Source organism: Crocuta crocuta, unplaced genomic scaffold (assembly GCF_008692635.1).
Source record: "Crocuta crocuta isolate KB4526 unplaced genomic scaffold, BGI_CrCroc_1.0 scaffold102, whole genome shotgun sequence".
Lineage (NCBI taxonomy): Eukaryota > Metazoa > Chordata > Mammalia > Carnivora > Hyaenidae > Crocuta > Crocuta crocuta.
This window is the reverse complement of record NW_027530019.1, coordinates 11,838,179-11,856,483: the sequence shown is the minus strand read 5'-3', so window position 1 is coordinate 11,856,483 and position 18,305 is coordinate 11,838,179. Positions and strand designations below refer to the sequence as shown.

The 18,305-nt window shown below is 51.8% G+C and overlaps 1 protein-coding gene across 2 annotated transcripts; it reads left to right on the top strand.

The window, feature by feature from the left end:
• Positions 1-758: 758 nt before the first annotated feature.
• On the top strand, positions 759-15,702 carry TYRO3 (TYRO3 protein tyrosine kinase). Of its 2 annotated transcripts, none has more exons than XM_077764628.1 (18): positions 759-942; positions 1,202-1,302; positions 2,063-2,233; positions 3,710-3,796; positions 4,612-4,727; positions 6,273-6,450; positions 7,139-7,284; positions 7,806-7,950; positions 8,335-8,464; positions 8,548-8,648; positions 9,227-9,322; positions 9,660-9,740; positions 10,189-10,281; positions 10,692-10,813; positions 11,224-11,333; positions 11,519-11,678; positions 11,894-12,030; positions 14,198-15,702. In XM_077764628.1, the coding sequence occupies exons 1-18, from the start codon at positions 770-772 to the stop codon at positions 14,586-14,588; spliced, it is 2,538 nt and encodes an 845-aa protein (XP_077620754.1). In that variant the 5' UTR covers positions 759-769; the 3' UTR covers positions 14,589-15,702. The 2 variants fall into 2 exon arrangements, with proteins under 2 accessions (XP_077620754.1, XP_077620753.1); XM_077764627.1 differs by having other exon boundaries at positions 7,139-7,299.
• Positions 15,703-18,305: the final 2,603 nt, after the last annotated feature.

The window sequence follows — 18,305 nt, the reverse complement described above, 5'->3', positions numbered from 1 at the left end:
GAGTGTGTGGATGCATGCAGAAGGTAGTGCTCCACAGGGTGGCTCCTGTTGGTGTGACAGTAGCTCAGGGGTCTTGGACTCCCTGTTCAGGGCCCCTCCCCTTCCTTCTACCTCCTACCTCCCTAGCACCCGCCCCTGCACACATTCAGGTATTAATAGAGCGGGTGGCTGCCAGGAAGGCTGCCATGTGTTTGATCTGACGTGGTTCTACAGCCATATGTTCTCCACTTCAGGGGAGCACCCCCTCCTTCTCTTCCTCAGCCTCCTTTAATTTGCCAAGTTGGGGTATAGGGGGTGCCAGCAGCAGTGTGAGGTCTGGCCTGACACCTTGGGCAGAGAGCTGGCCGCCTGTTGCACAAGATGGGTTTAGCAGTCATTCCCAGGGCAGTACCTGCCGGAGGTGTATAAGATGCCCCACCTTTTCAGTCCAGCTTGTCTTCCTTTTGGAGGTTGGGCTTGAATTTAACATTGCCCAGTAGGGAGGTATGGGGAAGAGGTCACTATCTTACAGCTGGGGGGTGGGGGTCGGGGGGACTTGGCAGTGGCGGAAATGGTGCCTGGAGAGCTTCTCATGTTCCTCTCCCCATACAAGGCCCAGGCCACCTTCCTTCCCACCCTGTCCAACCTCTGCTTTCTTGACCATTAGATGAGAATGAGCCCTCCAACCCAGAAACTGAGTTCTAGAAGAGGATGGGTGATATTTCCAGGGACAGGGGCCCTCTCAAGCAGACTGACACATTCTCCTTCCCACCTCTCAGGCCTGAAGCTCATGGGAGCCCCAGTGAAGCTGACAGTATCTCAGGGGCAGCCGGTGAAGCTCAACTGCAGTGTGGAGGGAATGGAGGAGCCTGAGATACAGTGGGTGAAGGATGGGGCCGTGGTCCAGAGTGTGGATCAAGTGTACATCCCAGTCAGTGAGCAGCACTGGATTGGCTTCCTCAGGTGCAGGACTGTGGGGAAAAGTGTGGCATGCCAGCCTGGGGGCAAGTTATGCTTTTTTGGGGGGCTTGGGAACTGGGGGCAATGCTGCTGCCCAGAGGTTTGGGTTTTTGTTGTTGTTGTTGTTGTTTTGTTTTTTGTTTTTGTTTTGGCACTGTATGGAAACATCCAGAAGTGGGGGCAGGCTGAACCCACTGAGTCTGCTCAACACAGCTGCCCCCTCTTGACCCTGGGAGGCAAGCCTGGTGTCCTGTTTCCACAGCCTGAAGTCAGTGGAGCGCTCTGATGCAGGCCGGTACTGGTGCCAAGTGGAGGATGGGGGTGAAACTGAGACCTCCCAGCCAGTGTGGCTCACGGTAGAAGGTGAGGATGCGGAGACACGGGTGGGCACGTTGGCCTGGAGAGGGTGCTGTCCGCTAGTGACTACACCTCTGCAGAAGGGTTGGTGAGAAGCTGGGCTGCCCACCTGCCCTCAGGGCCTGATTGCACCAGGCTCCAGACCTACCCCAGACATTGGAAGACCATACCCATTGGAGTCTGGGTATTTCAGAGCCAAGGGGGCAACTAGGACTACAATATATGGGGTGCCGTCAGATTCAGTTGTCTGAGCAACAAGCCTCAATCACCCATCTGGGGCTGGACCCTGTTTTGCCAAGTGGCCCCGCCAGGAGGGGGAGAGGTGGGGGAGGGGAGGAAGGATCCGCAGCTGCGGGAGCTCAGAGCTGTTCAGCCCAGGAAAACAAAGTGACTAAGAAAGTAACAAAGAGCTCTGAACTGGATCTGTGGCCTGCCAGCAGAACTCTGCTAAAGCTTCCGCCCACTCCCCCTCCCTTTCTGACCCTCCCCACCCTCTGCTTCCTCCCTTGCTCTGAGAAGGGCTGTCAGGGCAGGTCTGGGAAGAGAGAATCTACCATGCCCAAGAGGACAGTATAAAGGATATTCATAAGGTGCACAAAGAAGAGAAGCTCCCCCTCCAGTTAGATGGTCTGTTCTGCAATTGACCCAATCATGAGGGCCTGTGGGACCTCTGCACAGAGGGCACAAATGGTAGCAAACTTGTGGTTTGGGTGGTTGGAAACCGAGAGGTGGCAAGGCTCATTCCCCACCCCCCCCTTCTCTCTAGGTGTGCCATTTTTCACTGTGGAGCCAAAAGATCTGGCAGTGCCACCCAATGCCCCTTTCCAGCTGTCTTGTGAGGCCGTGGGTCCCCCTGAACCTGTTACCATTGTCTGGTGGAGAGGAGGCACAAAGGTTGGGGGACCTGCTCCCTCTCCTTCTGTTTTAAATGTAACAGGTGAGCAGCCTCAGGAGGGGGCTTTGAGCAGAGGTGGTGAGGCTGGCGGAGTTCAAATCTGTGTAAATCACCAGGTATGCTATTGGAAGTGTCCAGAAAACACCCAGGTCCCTGGGTACCTGACCTGCACCATTACTAAGCTCATTTAGTCAGGTGTGCTAGGCTGGTCGGGTGGGCCGATTAGCTGTAATCCTGCTGGGTGTGCTTTGACGGTGCTGGAGCCTCTTGCTGTCCTCCACAGTAGTCCCGGTCGGCCGTGCGCAGCTGGCCCTGGGAGATGGAATCGTGTGAAACCAGGGGCACCCATTCCCCCCACCCCTTCCAAGGGAAGGAGCCAGGAACCAGCCCACGCAGAACTAGGAGGCGTGTCTGGCAGACTTGCCTAGAAGACGAGAGTCTAGGGCTGCAGAGTGGGGAATGGCAGGGAGAAGGAAAGGTGGGGGGTGGCAGCACAAAGATACAGGAGCCTCCTCTCCTAATGGCCCTTTCCAGAAATTTCTAGATTTTCTCAAGCAACTGTATTTGTGCATACCTCCACACAGATAGACCCAAAGCAGTAACACCTACCTGTACACCCACTTGGACCCCAAGATCTTCACGCATATTCTGAGGCTTGTGAGGCTCGTTTATCTATGAAATAAAGCTACGGTACCCCGGTCAAGGCTTAAACTGACCAAAAAAGTAGGGAATCTGAGCTTGGTTTTACATACTGGAAGGAGAGAGGGACAGGTTCTGACAGGCCAAGTGCCCTAGCAATATGAATCTTGAGATGAGGTGGGGTGTGGGACCTGTTCAGGAGGTGCTGGGATGGAGCAGATTAGAGGGTTCAGTTCTCTCCAGATGTGCGTGGTTGGGACCTCAGGCAGCCAGCCTGATACTAATCACTCAGTGAACTCCTACTCCACATACCACACTGAGCTAGGCACCACGGGGGATAGAGCGAATACAAAAGAAATAGAAACCATCAGTCCAGCCCCCAAGGAATTAGTGTAATTGGGGAGACAAGACACATGCATAAGGAACTGAGAACTATTTCAAGGCAAAGAATTTGCAAATATAACAATGATACACACAGAGCAAATAAAGAAGGGTTCTGGAATGTGCAATAAAGGAGTGAACAGAAAAGGGAGGCAGCTTTGTGCTGTCTGTGGGAGTCGGATTGAGGTAGGGAGGAGTAGTAGAACATTCCTCAAGTGCTCACTGTGCCATGTGCTTTATGTGTGTTATGTCGTTTGGTTCTCATAGTTCTCCCATTTGGGAGATGAGAAGACAGAGCCTCAGCCCTGGGATTTATATCCAGGCTCATTAGACTACAAAGTCCCTGTTCCTTCCAACATATCCCATTGTTTAGCCCCTCCTTTGGCTTGAGGACTTCTAGGATATTCAGATCCAGAGCCTACATATCCCCCTTCTTCGGTCTCAGAGTAAATGCAAGTTGCTGCTTGGGGGGCGCTGACTGAGGTTTTCTGGCCTCAGGGGTGACACAGAGCACGGTGTTCTCCTGCGAAGCTCACAACCTTAAAGGCCTGGCCTCTTCTCGCCCAGCCACTGTTCGCCTTCAAGGTAGGGGGACTGGCGGGAGGGAGGGAGAGAGGGAGGGAGGGAGAGTGGGCGAGGCAGGGGCCTTTACAGCAAGCTGTCCAGCAGTGTATGAAGTTCCAGTCATTTGGTGTTCTAGCTTCCCACGGCCCTGCTGGGATCTGAGGGATGAGGGGTTAATTGGCAGAGTTCCATCCCTAGTGAGAGCACCTGAGACCCTGCCACGGCTGAGATGAGAATAGAAACCTGACGTCACAGCAGATTTCCCATCACGAAGCAGAGTCCTTGAGAGGGAGAGAGGGAGAGAGGGAACGAGCAGGAGATGGTCAAAGCTCATGCCCAACCTTGCTTCTGCCAGCCCCTGTGGAGGGAATGGGGCTGGGGAAAACAGCCTAGCAGGTTGACAGAGGAGATCCAAAGGGCTGGTATGCACAAAGGGAGGGAAAAAGGAGGAAGAGAGCCAGTGTGAGGAGGAATGGCTTGTGGCTGCAGGGACTGCGTCTCATTTGTATCTCCCAAGGCCGAGGTGCTGTCCCCACATACACCCACTATCTGACTCTATTCCTTGGTCAGACAGGGCCCCTGATTTAGAGAGAGGCAACCTCACTCCCCAGCCTACGCACTCTTCCGGGTAGGAGCAGCTATGCCCTACTGGTTACTTGGCTTGTATATTACTGTGGTCCTGGGAGTTCCGAGTAGGCATCTAGTTGCCATCATTAGATTGGGGGTACTCCAGACCTTAGGGAGGGACTCAAGGCTGGACTCCCATGCCTTCTGCTTCCTCATATTCTTGCTGGGCACTGAACCCCAGGGCATTGACTCTCACTCCCTGTCCACAGCACTGCCTGCAGCCCCCTTCAACATCACAGTGACAAAGCTCTCCAGCAGCAATGCTAGTGTGGCCTGGACACCAGGTGCTGATGGCCTGGCCCTGCTCCAGTCATGTACGGTCCAGGTAGGCTGAGAGGGAGGACAGACTCTCCTGGCCATGTTTGTTCTGTGGCTGCCTTGTGGCACTTTGTTCACAGTGGTATTGCTTTTACCTACACTTGCCCATGAGACTTGGTTTCTAGCCCTATTCAGGTGTTGCTCTCTTACCAGGAACAACCCAACCCACTGTCCCTTATAGGGTGCTCTGGCAACCAAGTTACTCGCAAGTTGGCTCTAACCCATACATTCTTCAGGCTGGAAAGCAGATCACTAGAGCAGATTTGGGATGCCTGGAAGGGTTTTTCTTATGTCGGCAAAAACCCAAACCTTTGATTTAGCTGATACCTGCCCCACCCCGACTCATGCCGAAGAGAACAAGGGGATCAGAGGGGTTCTAAACACCTGAGTGGAAAATCTGGGTAAGGTAATAACAAAAACAAGAAGCAATGCATGCAGCCTTGTTTATTTTCATCTGTTTACTCAAAGGTATTTAATGAGCACCTTGAAACTTTTCTAGGCAGTCCCCCACCCCTGCCCCACCCCCGCCAGAAGTCCCTACTACTCTGGGCTATATCATTTAGAGGATGCCACTGTAGCCCTTCTTTGGCTGCACCCCTTGCCCCTGAGTCTGTAGAGCCGAGGGGATATGCCCATCTAGATAATGAGGACACCCCTCCCCTTTCCCCAACTGCCACACTATACCATATTCTAGATAGTAGGGCTCTCTTGCCTTATGCTCCTCAGTCTGCTTCCAGGGCCTGTGTGGGTCTCTTCCCTGGCCCACCTTTGGTTTGTGCACCTTTAAGTCCAAAGGTCACCCATTGTGGGGGAGGGGTGTGCAGGCAGTATTGTCCACACTTGGGCATCTGATGTTCCTCACGGTGCAGACCCTTGGCTCGGAGGCTTCCTCTTGTGCCATCACTTTCTGGCTTGGGAATCCAAGAAATCAGGATTATAAGTGCAAACCTGACCCTCCAGGTTATTTGGAGGTTTTATTTGTCAGTATACTAAGATGGAATATTTTATTTAATAATTTGTTAGCTTATTTATAACATTTAAATATTTAGCCTTGTGGTACATGGGTCTCTATTTGCAATCTTGCCCTGTGCCCCAGCTGTAAGGTGAAGTCTTGGTTCATGGTGCTGCTAGGCTCCCGGTTACTCTGCCCTTGAGTAACTGAGACTTTGCACTGCCATGTGGTTACAATACATGGTAACTATTCTAACCCAGTTATGTACCAAGCATAAAAGGGCATGAGTTTTCTGGAGTAGATGAGAAAGTGTTTGACAGAAAAAGTGGTATTTGCACTGAATCTTAAAAGATGAATTGGACTTTCCTAGGAAGAGCAAGCAAGGTCATTCCAAGCAAGGGAACAGCATTTGTAAAGGCAAGGAGATGTGGAACCTGGTGTGTTATTTGAGTGGGGGCCAGTGGGAGGGGATAGGTTGCAAATGTTTGCTGTGAGGCTTAGAGGAGTCATTAACCTAAGATCCCGCACCCCCCATGCCTCTGCCACAATCCCATTTTCTATCTCCCTCCTCTCCATCATTACTTTGCTGCTTTTCTGTAGGTGACACAGGCACCAGGAGACTGGGAGGTCCTGGCTGTTGTGGTCCCTGTGCCACCTTTTACCTGCCTGCTCCGGGACCTGGCACCTGCCACCAACTACAGCCTCAGGGTGCGCTGTGCCAATGCCTTGGGGCCTTCTCCATATGCTGACTGGGTGCCCTTCCGGACAAAGGGTCTAGGTAAGGAACTTAAAGAGCAAAGTGGCTGGGCAGGGCCCTAGTGGGGAAGAGGCAATGTTGGCTCCAGTTCTGAATGAGGTTGTTTGAGAGAGAAGCCAACTGAAAAGAAGGTTCCTGCCTCATTCAGCAAACACTGAGTGCCTGCTGCATACCTATGAACTAGATAAATCCGGCTCCCTTCCCATGCAGCTTTAGTTCTAGGGGGTGGAACGGACAAGCAAAATAGAGATCAGATAAAATATCAGATGATATCAGAAAAGATTGTTGAAAAGTACCCCACAGTGGTCCAGGCATATCCCCATAAAGAGGTTGAGGTTCAAGTGATAAAGAAGGAGCCACACTGGGGGAAAATCAGTGCAGAAGGGGCTTAGCAAGTGCAAAGACCCTATGTTAGGAACCTGCTTGTATTTGTCTTAGCAAGGATTTGAGGGGGAAGTGGTGAAGGATGTCCTGAGGCAGTAACCAAGAACAGCACTATATACCTAGCCAAGTGCTGTGGGTCCTGTCATTGCTCACTCGTCCTTCCCAGGATTATGAGTGAGAGCAGTCAGAACTGGGAGGCAAGCTTTAAACCCTGCCTGTGGATCTCTGAGCTGTGCAGTTCTTGGGAGTTGGTTCCAAAAGCCAGTATGGGATAGTGATAGTGGGAAGGACAGGGCTCTTAGTAGCCTTCTCTCTTCGGGTACAGCCCCAGCCAGTGCTCCTCAGAACCTCCATGCCATCCGCACAGACTCAGGCCTCATCCTGGAGTGGGAAGAAGTGATCCCTGAGGGCCCTTTGGAAGGCCCCCTGGGACCCTATAAACTGTCCTGGGTTCAAGACAACGGAACCCAGGTAAGAGGCACCCAGGTAAGGGGAGACGTCCATTCTCCAGGTGTACCGGAGTCAGCTTTCAGGACTCGAAGGCCTTTAAAGCTTCTGAATGGCTGTCCTTTAGTGGGCTGGGCCTCCCACCATGACATGGAGTCCACTTTTCCCCACCTCCCCCTGCAGGCTTCCCTCCTTATTGGATGGTGTCTCCAGTTAGGATTGCATCTGGTGGCCACTCTGTAAAGCAGGAAGCACATTCCTGCACCAACTGGGGGAGGTGCAGATAAGGCCATCTTATCCCCAGCCTAGTTCCCTCCCATCCCCCACCTCTGGGACTGAGTCTTGTCTGTCTGTGTTCTGGAGAAGCCTCTGCAGCCTGGAGCAGGAATGTGATGGCTCCCAGCAGGTTGTGTTGCGAAGCCCCTGAACCCACAGTGTCCCTTGCCTCCTGCGTTCCTAGCTAGACCTTTTTCTGCCTTTCAGGCCCCAGCTGGAGGCCTTTTCCTCAGACTCAAGTGTGGGATGGGGGCTTTTCCTGGCTGCAGGGTGAGCTAACAGTGGAGGGGACCAGGGCCAACTTGACAGGCTGGGACCCCCAGAAGGACCTGACTGTACGTGTGTGCGTCTCCAATGCAGTTGGCTGTGGGCCCTGGAGTCAGCCACTGGTGGTCTCTTCTCATGACCATGCAGGTAAGGCCTGCAGGGGAAGGGCACAGGGGATCAAGGCTTTCAAGGGCAACCTAGACTGGTGGAAGGAGGCTGGCAGTACCTTTCCTCCTAACAGACCCAAAGACTCAGCAGTTGGGGCCAGGGTTGGTATTTAAACCATAAGTCATTCTCCTCCCCCTGCTCCAGGACTAGCATAGGAATCCTGGTCGAGTTGTAAGTCCCAACAGCCAGAGCCAGTCACTGACAGGGTAGGAACTCTTGGGTCTTCTTTAGAGCTGCTTTCCACTTGGGACTTTTATTGACTTAAGAGAACCTCTTGACCAGGCCAGATGGCCATCATTGGAAAGTTCTCAAGGGACTCCTTGATGTCAGCCTAGCTCATACCACTCCCCCTGTCTCTCACAGGCCAGCAGGGCCCTCCCCACAGTCGCACATCCTGGGTGCCTGTAGTCCTGGGTGTGCTGACGGCCCTGGTGACGGCTGCTGCCTTGGCCCTCATCCTGCTTCGAAAGAGGCGGAAGGAAACACGGTTTGGGTAAGGGGGTGAGGCCATGGAGGGAGAGGCAAGTGGTGACTGTAGATCTTGGAGCTGACTCCAAGTCCTGTGTTTCCTCTTAGGCAAGCCTTTGACAGTGTCATGGCCCGGGGGGAGCCAGCCGTTCACTTCCGGGCCGCCCGGTCCTTCAATCGGGAAAGGCCCGAGCGCATCGAAGCCACACGTGAGTGTGAGGAATCAGGAGAAAAAATAGACTGTCTTCATGCCCCTACCTGTATTCTTTTCCTTTTTTTTTTAATGTTTATTTATTTATTTTGAGAGAGAAAGAGAGAGTGTGGGCGCATTTGCCTTAGCTGAGAAGGGAGAGAGAGAATCCCAAGCCAACTCCACACCCAACGTGGAGCCTGACAAAGGGTTCTGTCTATGAGGGGCTTGATCACCCCACTGTGAAATCGTGACCTGAGGTGTAATCAAGAGTCAGAGGCTTAACCGACTGAGCCACACAGACACACACACGTCTGTTTGTTTATTTTTTTTCATGTTTGTTTATTTTTGAGAGACAGAGAGAGCCCCTAACTGTATTCTTTTTGATAGCTTATTAATTTGACCAGTGTGTCTGAACACTGATGAGTCCTGAGCACACAGTAGTAAAAAAGACACAAGAGACCTACCCTCACAGGTATCTCCACCCAGCTATGGGAGAGCTAAACTAAGCTCATGTCTGCCCTGAGGGTGGAGCCTGGGGTATGAGTCAGGAGCAGGTGAAACCCCTCTCCTTTCTTACCACCCCTCTCCCCACAGTGGACAGCTTGGGCATCAGCGATGAACTCAAGGACAAACTGGAGGATGTGCTCATCCCAGAGCAGCAGTTCACCCTGGGCCGGATGTTGGGCAAAGGTGTGTGGGGCAGCGTAGAGATTGGCAGGAGTGGAGTTTGCCATATCTGGGTGTGTCTGGTTGCTCCTGTCACTTGGGGGTATGGATTTAGGGCAGTTCCTATAAACAGGATATACTTGTAGACACTTGAGTTTGGGATGTTTGGGGGAATGGTGCCTGGGGCTGAGGAGGGCTAAGGAGCACTCCCAGCATACTTCCTTTGGCTACATACAAGGGAGCCTCCTGTAAAGGCCCCAGAGTCTAGTGATTTGTGTTCCTGTGGAGGGTCATCTGGGAGAAAAGGGGGTGGAGGGCAGTGGGGCACGGTGGCCTCACTATCATTTGGATCGGTTCCTAGGAGAGTTTGGTTCAGTGCGGGAGGCTCAGCTGAAGCAAGAGGATGGCTCCTTTGTGAAAGTGGCCGTCAAGATGCTGAAAGGTAAGTAGAGAATAGTAGACATGAAGTGAGGAGTAGAAGGGGTGACTGATCTGGAAGCAGGCTCTGCTGGGTCCCTAGACTTTCCAAGAAGAGTTAGTCAGCACTAAGTAGGATGCTGTGTGTACCCTGTGAATAATTCAAAGGCATAAACCCACACACGTTTGCACCCTAACCTTTGCTGTCTGCCATCAGCAGTGACTGTCCTTTGGGCTCATTCCACGTGATTAAAGCTGTGGTTGCTTGAGCTTCTGGGCTATCTAAACCAAAGGCAAGCCTTTTAGCAAGTAGAGAAATTGTTGGATAGTCCCACTCCATGGGGGTTTCTCCTGCTCATGCCATTCTGTTTCCTGAGCCCCCCGGGAAGCCCAGAAAGGACAAGGCCTCGGAGTCTTGGATCAGAATTGTGGGCACATCTCCCTCATTCCCTCCCTCCCATCTTTTCTTCCAGCTGACATCATTGCTTCGAGTGACATTGAAGAGTTCCTCAGGGAAGCGGCTTGCATGAAGGAATTTGACCACCCACATGTGGCCAAGCTTGTTGGTGAGCTCCTTCTTATGGTAGGCAGATATGGGGAGGTGGGAGGGCAGCCTGTGGGAGAGAAGTTTCGACTTAACCTGGTGAATAAGTAGATAGCAAAATAGCGAGGAGAGTCCTGGTTGAAATCTGATCAGACTCCAGGTAAGGAATTTAGTGTGCAGGCCCTGTACCAAAGGTCTGCACATGAAGACTGCCCATGTGGACAGAGGAGGAGAAGGAGGGGGCAAGAAGATGCTCCAGAGATCTGGGGGCAGCCAAATCTTGGGTAGTCACCAGGCCACTGTGGACTTCTGGGGAAGGAAGGAACAGAGCCCAGGCTAGAGGGAGGACCTAGCAGGTAGGGGGTCTCATGCGGACACCCAGCCGTCTCTTGACTTTTATGTGCCCTGCTCCTGACTCTCCCTTGTCCCCAGGGGTGAGCCTCCGAAGCAGAGCCAAAGGCCGTCTCCCCATCCCCATGGTCATCTTGCCCTTCATGAAGCATGGGGACCTGCACGCCTTCCTGCTCGCCTCCCGGATTGGGGAGAATCCCTTTGTGAGTGCCTGGGGTGGAATGGCCAAGAGTTGTAAAGGGACAGAGACCCTGGGAGAGAGTTTGGCTTGGTGAGCTGATCAAGCTGGTTGGGAAGAGGCAGTCTGGGTTTTACCCTTTTTATGCTAGAAGGCTTCCTTCTCCCTCAGAGCCCTGCTGGGAATTTTAGTCTGGGCAAGGGCCCTTTCTGAGAGAAGAGACCTGTGGAACTCCACATGGGGAGAGTCTTGACTCTCAGGTGCTGTCTCTCTCTCAGATCTGCCATAGTTTCTTTGTCTTGGGAAGTCCCACTATCCTCCTTCTTTCATTAACTCCAAGGACAGGTTTTAGGTTTTTTGGCCAGGATACCCCATTCCTTCTGCCCTGTCTGGGTGGGCGGATCCAGCCTGAACTTGCCCTGTCTGCCCCACCAGAACCTGCCCCTGCAGACCCTGGTCCGGTTCATGGTGGACATTGCCTGTGGCATGGAGTACCTGAGCTCCCGGAACTTTATCCACCGAGACCTGGCTGCTCGGAACTGCATGTATGTGAATTCTGGAGGGCTCGGGTGGAAGGGAGCAGCTAGTGACAGGAGGACCAGCTAATGGTCAGCTCATCTAGGGCTGTATCTGCTATGCGTGGGGACAGCTGGGGAGCAAAGATACCCTGATTTTAGTAAGGCTGCCAGTATGGGGGAAGGCTGACTCCACCCTCCAACACCCCTCACAGGCTGGCAGAAGACATGACTGTGTGTGTGGCTGACTTTGGGCTCTCCCGGAAGATCTATAGCGGGGACTACTATCGCCAGGGCTGTGCCTCCAAATTGCCTGTCAAGTGGCTGGCCCTGGAGAGCCTGGCTGACAACATCTATACTGTGCACAGTGATGTGGTGAGCAAGGGGGCACACTGAAGCCTGGTGGTAACATAAACAGTGTGGCCCCAGTGTGTGGGTGGACCTTTAGAATCCTCAGGGACCTAGCCAGGTCTCTGGGCTTTGGCTGCCCCTATACAAGACCCCTGAGCCCAAAGATGTGCTTGCCTTAGGGGTCTGCCCAGCTCAGGGAGCCTAACGACATCTCCCCTCCAACCTTGCTTCTGTCTCAGTGGGCCTTCGGCGTGACCATGTGGGAGATCATGACACGTGGGCAGACGCCATATGCTGGCATTGAGAACGCTGAGATTTACAACTACCTCATTGGCGGGAACCGCCTGAAACAGCCTCCGGAGTGTATAGAAGACGTGTGAGTGCCCTAGGAAGGGGATTCTGGAAGGAAATAGGAATTTGGGGGTTCAGGTCCTGGCTGCCAGCACAGCTGCTGGTCCAGTGGGAGCTCAGAACCTCAGTTGGACCATTTGTTTTTTGGTCTTTGTCATCAGAGTGGTCCCAGACTGCCTCTTTATTTGTCACCTCCTGTTTTCTTTCTCTCCCCCTTGCCCATCCTGTGTTTCTTGTTTCACCTTTTCTTACACTTTATTTTCTCCAGTTTCCAGGAGGAACCAGGAACCCCAAGGGCAGAAGGTACAGGGTTGAGCAACAGTGCAAGTTTCTGTCACCTTCTACCCACCCCCGCTCTTTCTCAGTCCCCAGCTAGTCATAGAAAACCTCCTAGGCTGAGCCCTCCCTCCCTCTCAGAGAGGGCTGCACCAGGGCAAGAAAAAACTGCTGCTCTATCACATTCCTTGCTAGACAAGGAGGGGGCGCTGGGGGCGGGACGTTGGCCTCCTCTTGAGGGAGTGGAGAGACCTAAGATCCTGGGGAGAAGGGATCAGCCTTCTTAACTTTCTGGAAGCCTAGAGCCTTTGGGAGTGGGGCTGAGTGGGGATACACCTACTGAATAGGGGAGTGTTGTGAGCCCCTCGTGACTGGAAGACAGTGTTACTAGCTGTAGCTGGGTACTTTACAGGCATTCTTTCAGGTAATCCCCATCTACCTCTGTAAGGAAAAGACTATCATTATCACCGTTTTGTAGATGAGGAACTGAGATTAAAGAGGTTAAGTAATATGGCCAAGGTCACAGCTATTAAGTAGATGTGTTGGGATGTGAACCTAGATCCCTGTGATTTGAGAATATGTGTCTCTTAACTATGACACCAAATGTAATTTGTTTGTTCTAGTGTTATTTCCCACGCTGTGCAAGCCAGAGTTTCCCTGGGGCCCTGGAGGACCTTTTCTCTAGTACCAGGGGGAGGGCATCCACATTGATCCAGTGAAGGAATATGCTCCCTATTTCTGTGGGGTGGGACCACCAGAGGTCCAAGAACATGGACAGGCAGAGGAAGTCTCAGCCTGAATGGTGGGGTCCTCTTTCTCTAGGGCAGTGGGTTTGAAGTGCCCTGAGCCTGGACTGTGGGTGAGAGGGAAATCTGAGTGCACAAGCCAGGCCCTACACCTCCTACTCATTCAGCACAGCTCAGGGCATGGCAGGAGCCGAGGTCTCTTTGTGGCTATAGTCTTTCTGGAGCTGTCGAGGCTCTGCTGGGCAGTGGGGACCAGGCCCGACTTCGTTTCCTCCTAGGCTGCAGCTACTGTTGTCAATAGGGCGGGCTCTGGCCTCCTACCAGGCAGCCTGGTGGACAGGCGCCAGTTGGCTCCTAGCACAGCCTTGACAATGTATCCCAGCCTGGCCACATACCCATGGCCCCGGACCATTTCCATAGCCTCCTCGATGTCTGGCACCATTCCGCCCATCACTGGGGGCCCTTGTCAGGAAGGCTAGTGTGTGGGGAGCATTTAGGGCTTCTGTTGTGGGCACAGGAGAGTCAGGCATTTGCTCCGACTGGATCTGGTCTCAGCCCCTTTCTATTAGTTTTTTTTTTTTTTTTTTCCCCTCCCTTCAGCCTGAGGCATTCCCTGGGAACAGGGATAAGACCTCAGGGAATTTGTAAGGCTCCTGAAAGTGTATGTAAAAAGTGTTCCTGCCTGGGGGAGAGGGTTGGAAGCTTTTCTATATTCAAAGGTGTCCATGAAAATGAAGATTTAAGTCTGTCTGAGTGGGTGAGGATTTAGGACAAAGGGCGGCTATTCAGATCCTTCCCATTAAAATAACAGTGACTCCATGCTGTGTTCTGCAAGACAAAAACACTCCTAGAGCCCCCTCCCATTATAACGTTGGAGGGACTCTTGGAGCCTCACTTTCTACCTGCTTCTACATGTGTGACCTTAGTCAAGGTTCTTAACCTCTCTGGGCCTCAGTTTCCACATTGGTGAAAACGGGCTCATTTGTTTCACAGAGTTGTGAGAATTAAATAATACACGTAAAATACTTAGAAGAGTGTCTGATACACAGTAAGGGCTTTATATGGGTGTGTTAAAGAAGAGTTTTCAAACTCTTGGTTCTGTATGATTCAGGGGCTTCAGCTTCCCCTTCAGGCTCCTCACTGCCTCCCCTCACCCTTCTCTCTGCCCAGGTATGAGCTCATGTACCAGTGCTGGAGTGCTGACCCCAAGCAGCGCCCAAGCTTCACATGCTTACGAATGGAACTGGAGAGCATCCTGGGCCACCTGTCAGTGCTATCCACCAGCCAGGACCCCTTGTACATCAACCTTGAGAGAGCCAAGGAGCCTGCCGAGGGAGGCTGCCTAGAGCTGCCTGGCGGGGACCAGGCCAGCAGCGGGGCTGGGGATGGCAGTGGTGTGGGGGCGGTGGGGGGCACCCCCAGTGACTATCGGTACATCCTCAGCCCTGGGGGGCTATCTGAGCGGCCCACGCAGGAGGAGCAGCAGCCAGAAAGCCCCGTCAGTGAGGCCCAGAGGCTGCTGCTTCTGCAGCAAGGGCTACTGCCCCACAGTAGCTGTTAGCCCACAGGCAGCGGGCGTCCCGAGCCATGCTGCTGGCTCTGCCGGCCCGCTGGCCCGCCGCTGGCTGAGAAGGCCCTTTCTGACCCCAGCCCAGGCAGCAAGGCATGGAGGCTCCTGTGGTAGTCCTCCCAAGCTGCGCTGGAAGCCTGGACTGACCAAATCGCCCAATCCCAGTTCTTCCTGCGGTCACTCTGGCCTGCCTGGCGTCAGTTCAGGCCTTGGCTGGGTGGAGGTGGGCCAGGCCTGGTTGTCTAAACCCAGGCAGCTGGCAGGAGGGGGTGGTTATGTTTCCATGGTTACCATGGGTGTGGAGAGGATTTGGGGGAGGGTAGATCCAGCCCTGTGGGCCCCTACTCTCTGGCTGAGCTGCCCCTGCTGCTTTAGTGCATGCATTGAGGTGTCTCTGACCTGGGGGCCTAGCTCTGCCCATGCTTGGGGTTTAAATGCCCAGGTTTGCTCCTCCTCACAAAGAGATGCCCTTGTATTATTCTCCTCTAGGTGAGAGTTGTTGAGGGGTTGATACAGGCAGGTCCGAAGCCCTGTGGTAGGAGACAGTGGGGCATCCTCAGGTCTGAATCGTTATCTCCTTCCTGATGACCCACCCTGCCTAGGCCAGGAGTAAAGTACAGCTTTACTGACCAGGTCACAGCAAGGCAAGCTGGATTACTGCAGGCTCCCATTTGCCCAGCCTGTAAGGGCAGTGCGCTAAGCCTGGCAAGAGGAAGGGGTGCTGTAGGCCCTGCCCAGGAATGCGTGGGGCCAGAGAGGAGTCCAGGAGCCCCTCTTTACGCCCTCCCACAGTCTGTCTGAGCATGCTACCAAATCCCAAAATATCCTAAGACTAACAAAGGCAACTGTCTGAGCTCAGTCCTTCCACGCAGCATCCCTTAGTTCCAATTTTCCCTCCCTGGAGACCCTCTTCTGTTCCAAGTCTCCAGAGACAGAGAGAAAATAGGCCTGATGGCTGACGTGGGTGAGGGGGAGTTACTGGAGCCTGGACCCCAGCACTGGCTAGGGGAGCCCCCGGGATTGCATGGGGGCGGGCCCTTGCTGTTAGGGATATTTCCAAGCCGTTAGAAGCTGTTTAAAAACAGAAATAAAATTGAGAACTAAAGACCCAAGGCTTTGTCTCTTAACTGTTTACTTTTTTCCAGATCACAAAAATGAAGCATCTCTACATAGAGAAAAGTCTGGAAAGACATATGCCAAAATGTTAACAGCTGTTATCTTTACATGATGTGAGTTAAAGGGACTTGTTTTCTTTTGTGCCTTCCAAGTGTTCTGCATTGAGCACAAAATGCTTTTGTAATTTGGGGCGCCTGGGTGGCTCAGTTGGTTAAATGTCCGACTCTTGGTTTTGGCACAGGTCATGATCTCACAGTTCGTGAGTTTGAGCCCCACACTGGGCTCTGTGCTGACCTTCTGGAGCCTGCATAGGATTCTTTCCCCACTCTCTTTTTGCCCCTCCCTCATTTGCGTGTGCTCTCTCTCAAAAATAAACTTAAAAAAAAGTTAAAAAAAAAAAGAAAAGCTTTTGTAATTAAAGAAGAGCCCAAAGGATACTATCACGTTAAAGATAATACATAGTTATTGTAGACAGGTAAGTGTAGAAAATCATTTTTAAATATGCCAAATACCTATAATCCTACCACCTAGAGATAACCACTCTTGACCTTTTAAAATGTAAATGTTGTGAAAAAGTTCTTTATGTTGGAACAAGGACAAAGACTGCTTTGGCTGCCTCCTACCCCTCTGTCAGACTTTCCTTCTATCATTGGGTGTGGGGACTGTTCTCACCTTTACACTGTTGCTGGGACGCAGGGGAAACTCCAGGAAGAAATGGGCAAAGAGAATGGTATGCCTCTTAAGCATTAGAAATAAGAGCATGAAGTTTGCTTCTAAGGATTTCCACTGGGAAATTTTAGTTTAGAAGCTTTGAGAGCAAACTCATGGGAATATGTAGCAGGAGGCGTGAGAACTGGCCCCTCTCTGTGTGGAGGGGTGTGGGAAGACAGGGAGGGACACAGGTATTGCCCTGCTGGCTGAGGGCAGTGGAATGAGGCAGGTGCTTCTGAAAGCAAATATCCTGAAAAACCTGTTGCTGGCACCCCAGATTCTGGTTCCCACGTGGATCATAAGACCTGAATTCACTTCCAGGGAAGTGGTTTTTAGAATGTTTCCTGCTGTGATTGGCTTTAACTGCCTGTAAGGATTATCTGTGAGGTAATGTTTGAGAATTCTTGATTGAGAAGACCTTTATTCTTAAATAATTGTTTACCATTAATGGGCTCCTGTTATGTGCCAGGCACTGTGCCAAGCACTTCGTCTGTATTATCTCATTTAATACAGAGAGGATTCCTTTAAAAAATTTTTTTTAATGTTTTTTATTTATTTTTGAGAGTTAGAGACAGCACGAGCAGGGGAGGGCCAGAGATAGTGAGGGAGACACAGAATCCGAAGACAGGCTCCAGGCTCTGAGCTAGCTGTCAGCACAGAGCCTGATGCCGGGCTCAAACCCACGAACATGATATCATGACCTGAGCCGAAGTCGGACGCTCAACTGACTGAGTCACCCAGGCGCCCCTACAGAGAGCATTCCTATAGGATGGGAATATAATTATCATCCTCCGATGCGACAGAAATGCAGGATAAGTAGCTTGTCCAAGGTTATGCAGCTAATGGTCAATTCAGGCTTGAAACCCTAAAGAGTGTTTTTCTCCCCTACCATTCCAGAGAGCACCCTAAACAGCTCTGTTGTAATCATATTATCATTTGGGTGAATGTAGGTACCTTTTAAAATGTATAGGAGTTATGATATGAGTGTGTGTGTGTGCATGTGTGTGACAAAGTGGGAGTTATCTACCAGTAATTAAATCTATGCAAATAATTTTCTCAGTGCAGTCTCTTTTCCTCAAGTGTCTTGGCCTCCCATGATCAAGTGGTTTGAGGGGAGGGTTTTTTTTAATGTTTATTTATTTTGACAGAGAGAAAGAAGGAGAGAGAGAGAAAGAGAGAGCAGAGGAGGGGCAGAGAGAGAGAGAGAGAGAAAGAATTCTAAGCAGGCTTTACACTGTCTGTGAAGAGCCAGACATAGTGCTTGATCTCACAAACAATGAGATTATGACCTGAGTTGAAATCAAGAGCCTGTTGCTTAACCAACAAGGTATTAAAAAAATTTTTTTTAAATGTTTGTTTATTTTTGAGAGAGAGAGAATGGGGGAGGGGTAGAGGGAGAGGGAGACATGGCAAATGAAGCAGGCTCCAGGCTCTGAGTGTGATGCAGGGCTCAAACCCATGAACCACGAGATCACGACCTGAGCTGAAGTCAGAAACTTAACCATCTGAGTCACCCAGGTGCCCCACAATAGTGGAGTTTTTAAAAACCTTTCCTGGGGGGGCATGTGGGTAGCTCAGTTGGTTAAGCGTCTGAGTCTTGACTTAAGCTGAGGTCATGATCTCATTGTCATGGGATCAAGCCCTGTGTTGGGCTCCACAATGAGCATGGACCCTGACTGGGTTTCTCTCTCTCCCTCGCCCGCCACCCCTCTCCCACTCTCTTGCTCTCTCAAAATAAATAAATAAATGTTGAAAAAAAAAGCCTTTTTTTGAAGTATAGGATTCATCCCCCAAAAATACGTCAATCAGAAGTGCACAGTCCTTAAGAATTTTCACAAATAGATCCAACTAACCAGCAACCAGATCAAGAGACAACATTCC

Excerpts from the sequence above, each read along its gene's own strand:
- TYRO3 (XM_077764627.1), top strand. The coding sequence starts at position 770 with ATGGGAGCCCCAGTGAAGCTGACAGTATCTCAGGGGCAGCCGGTGAAG. Across the intron at positions 4,728-6,272 it reads TCCAGTCATGTACGGTCCAG|GTGACACAGGCACCAGGAGA; the intron begins GTAGGCTGAGAG and ends GCTTTTCTGTAG. Across the intron at positions 7,951-8,334 it reads CTCTTCTCATGACCATGCAG|GCCAGCAGGGCCCTCCCCAC; the intron begins GTAAGGCCTGCA and ends TGTCTCTCACAG.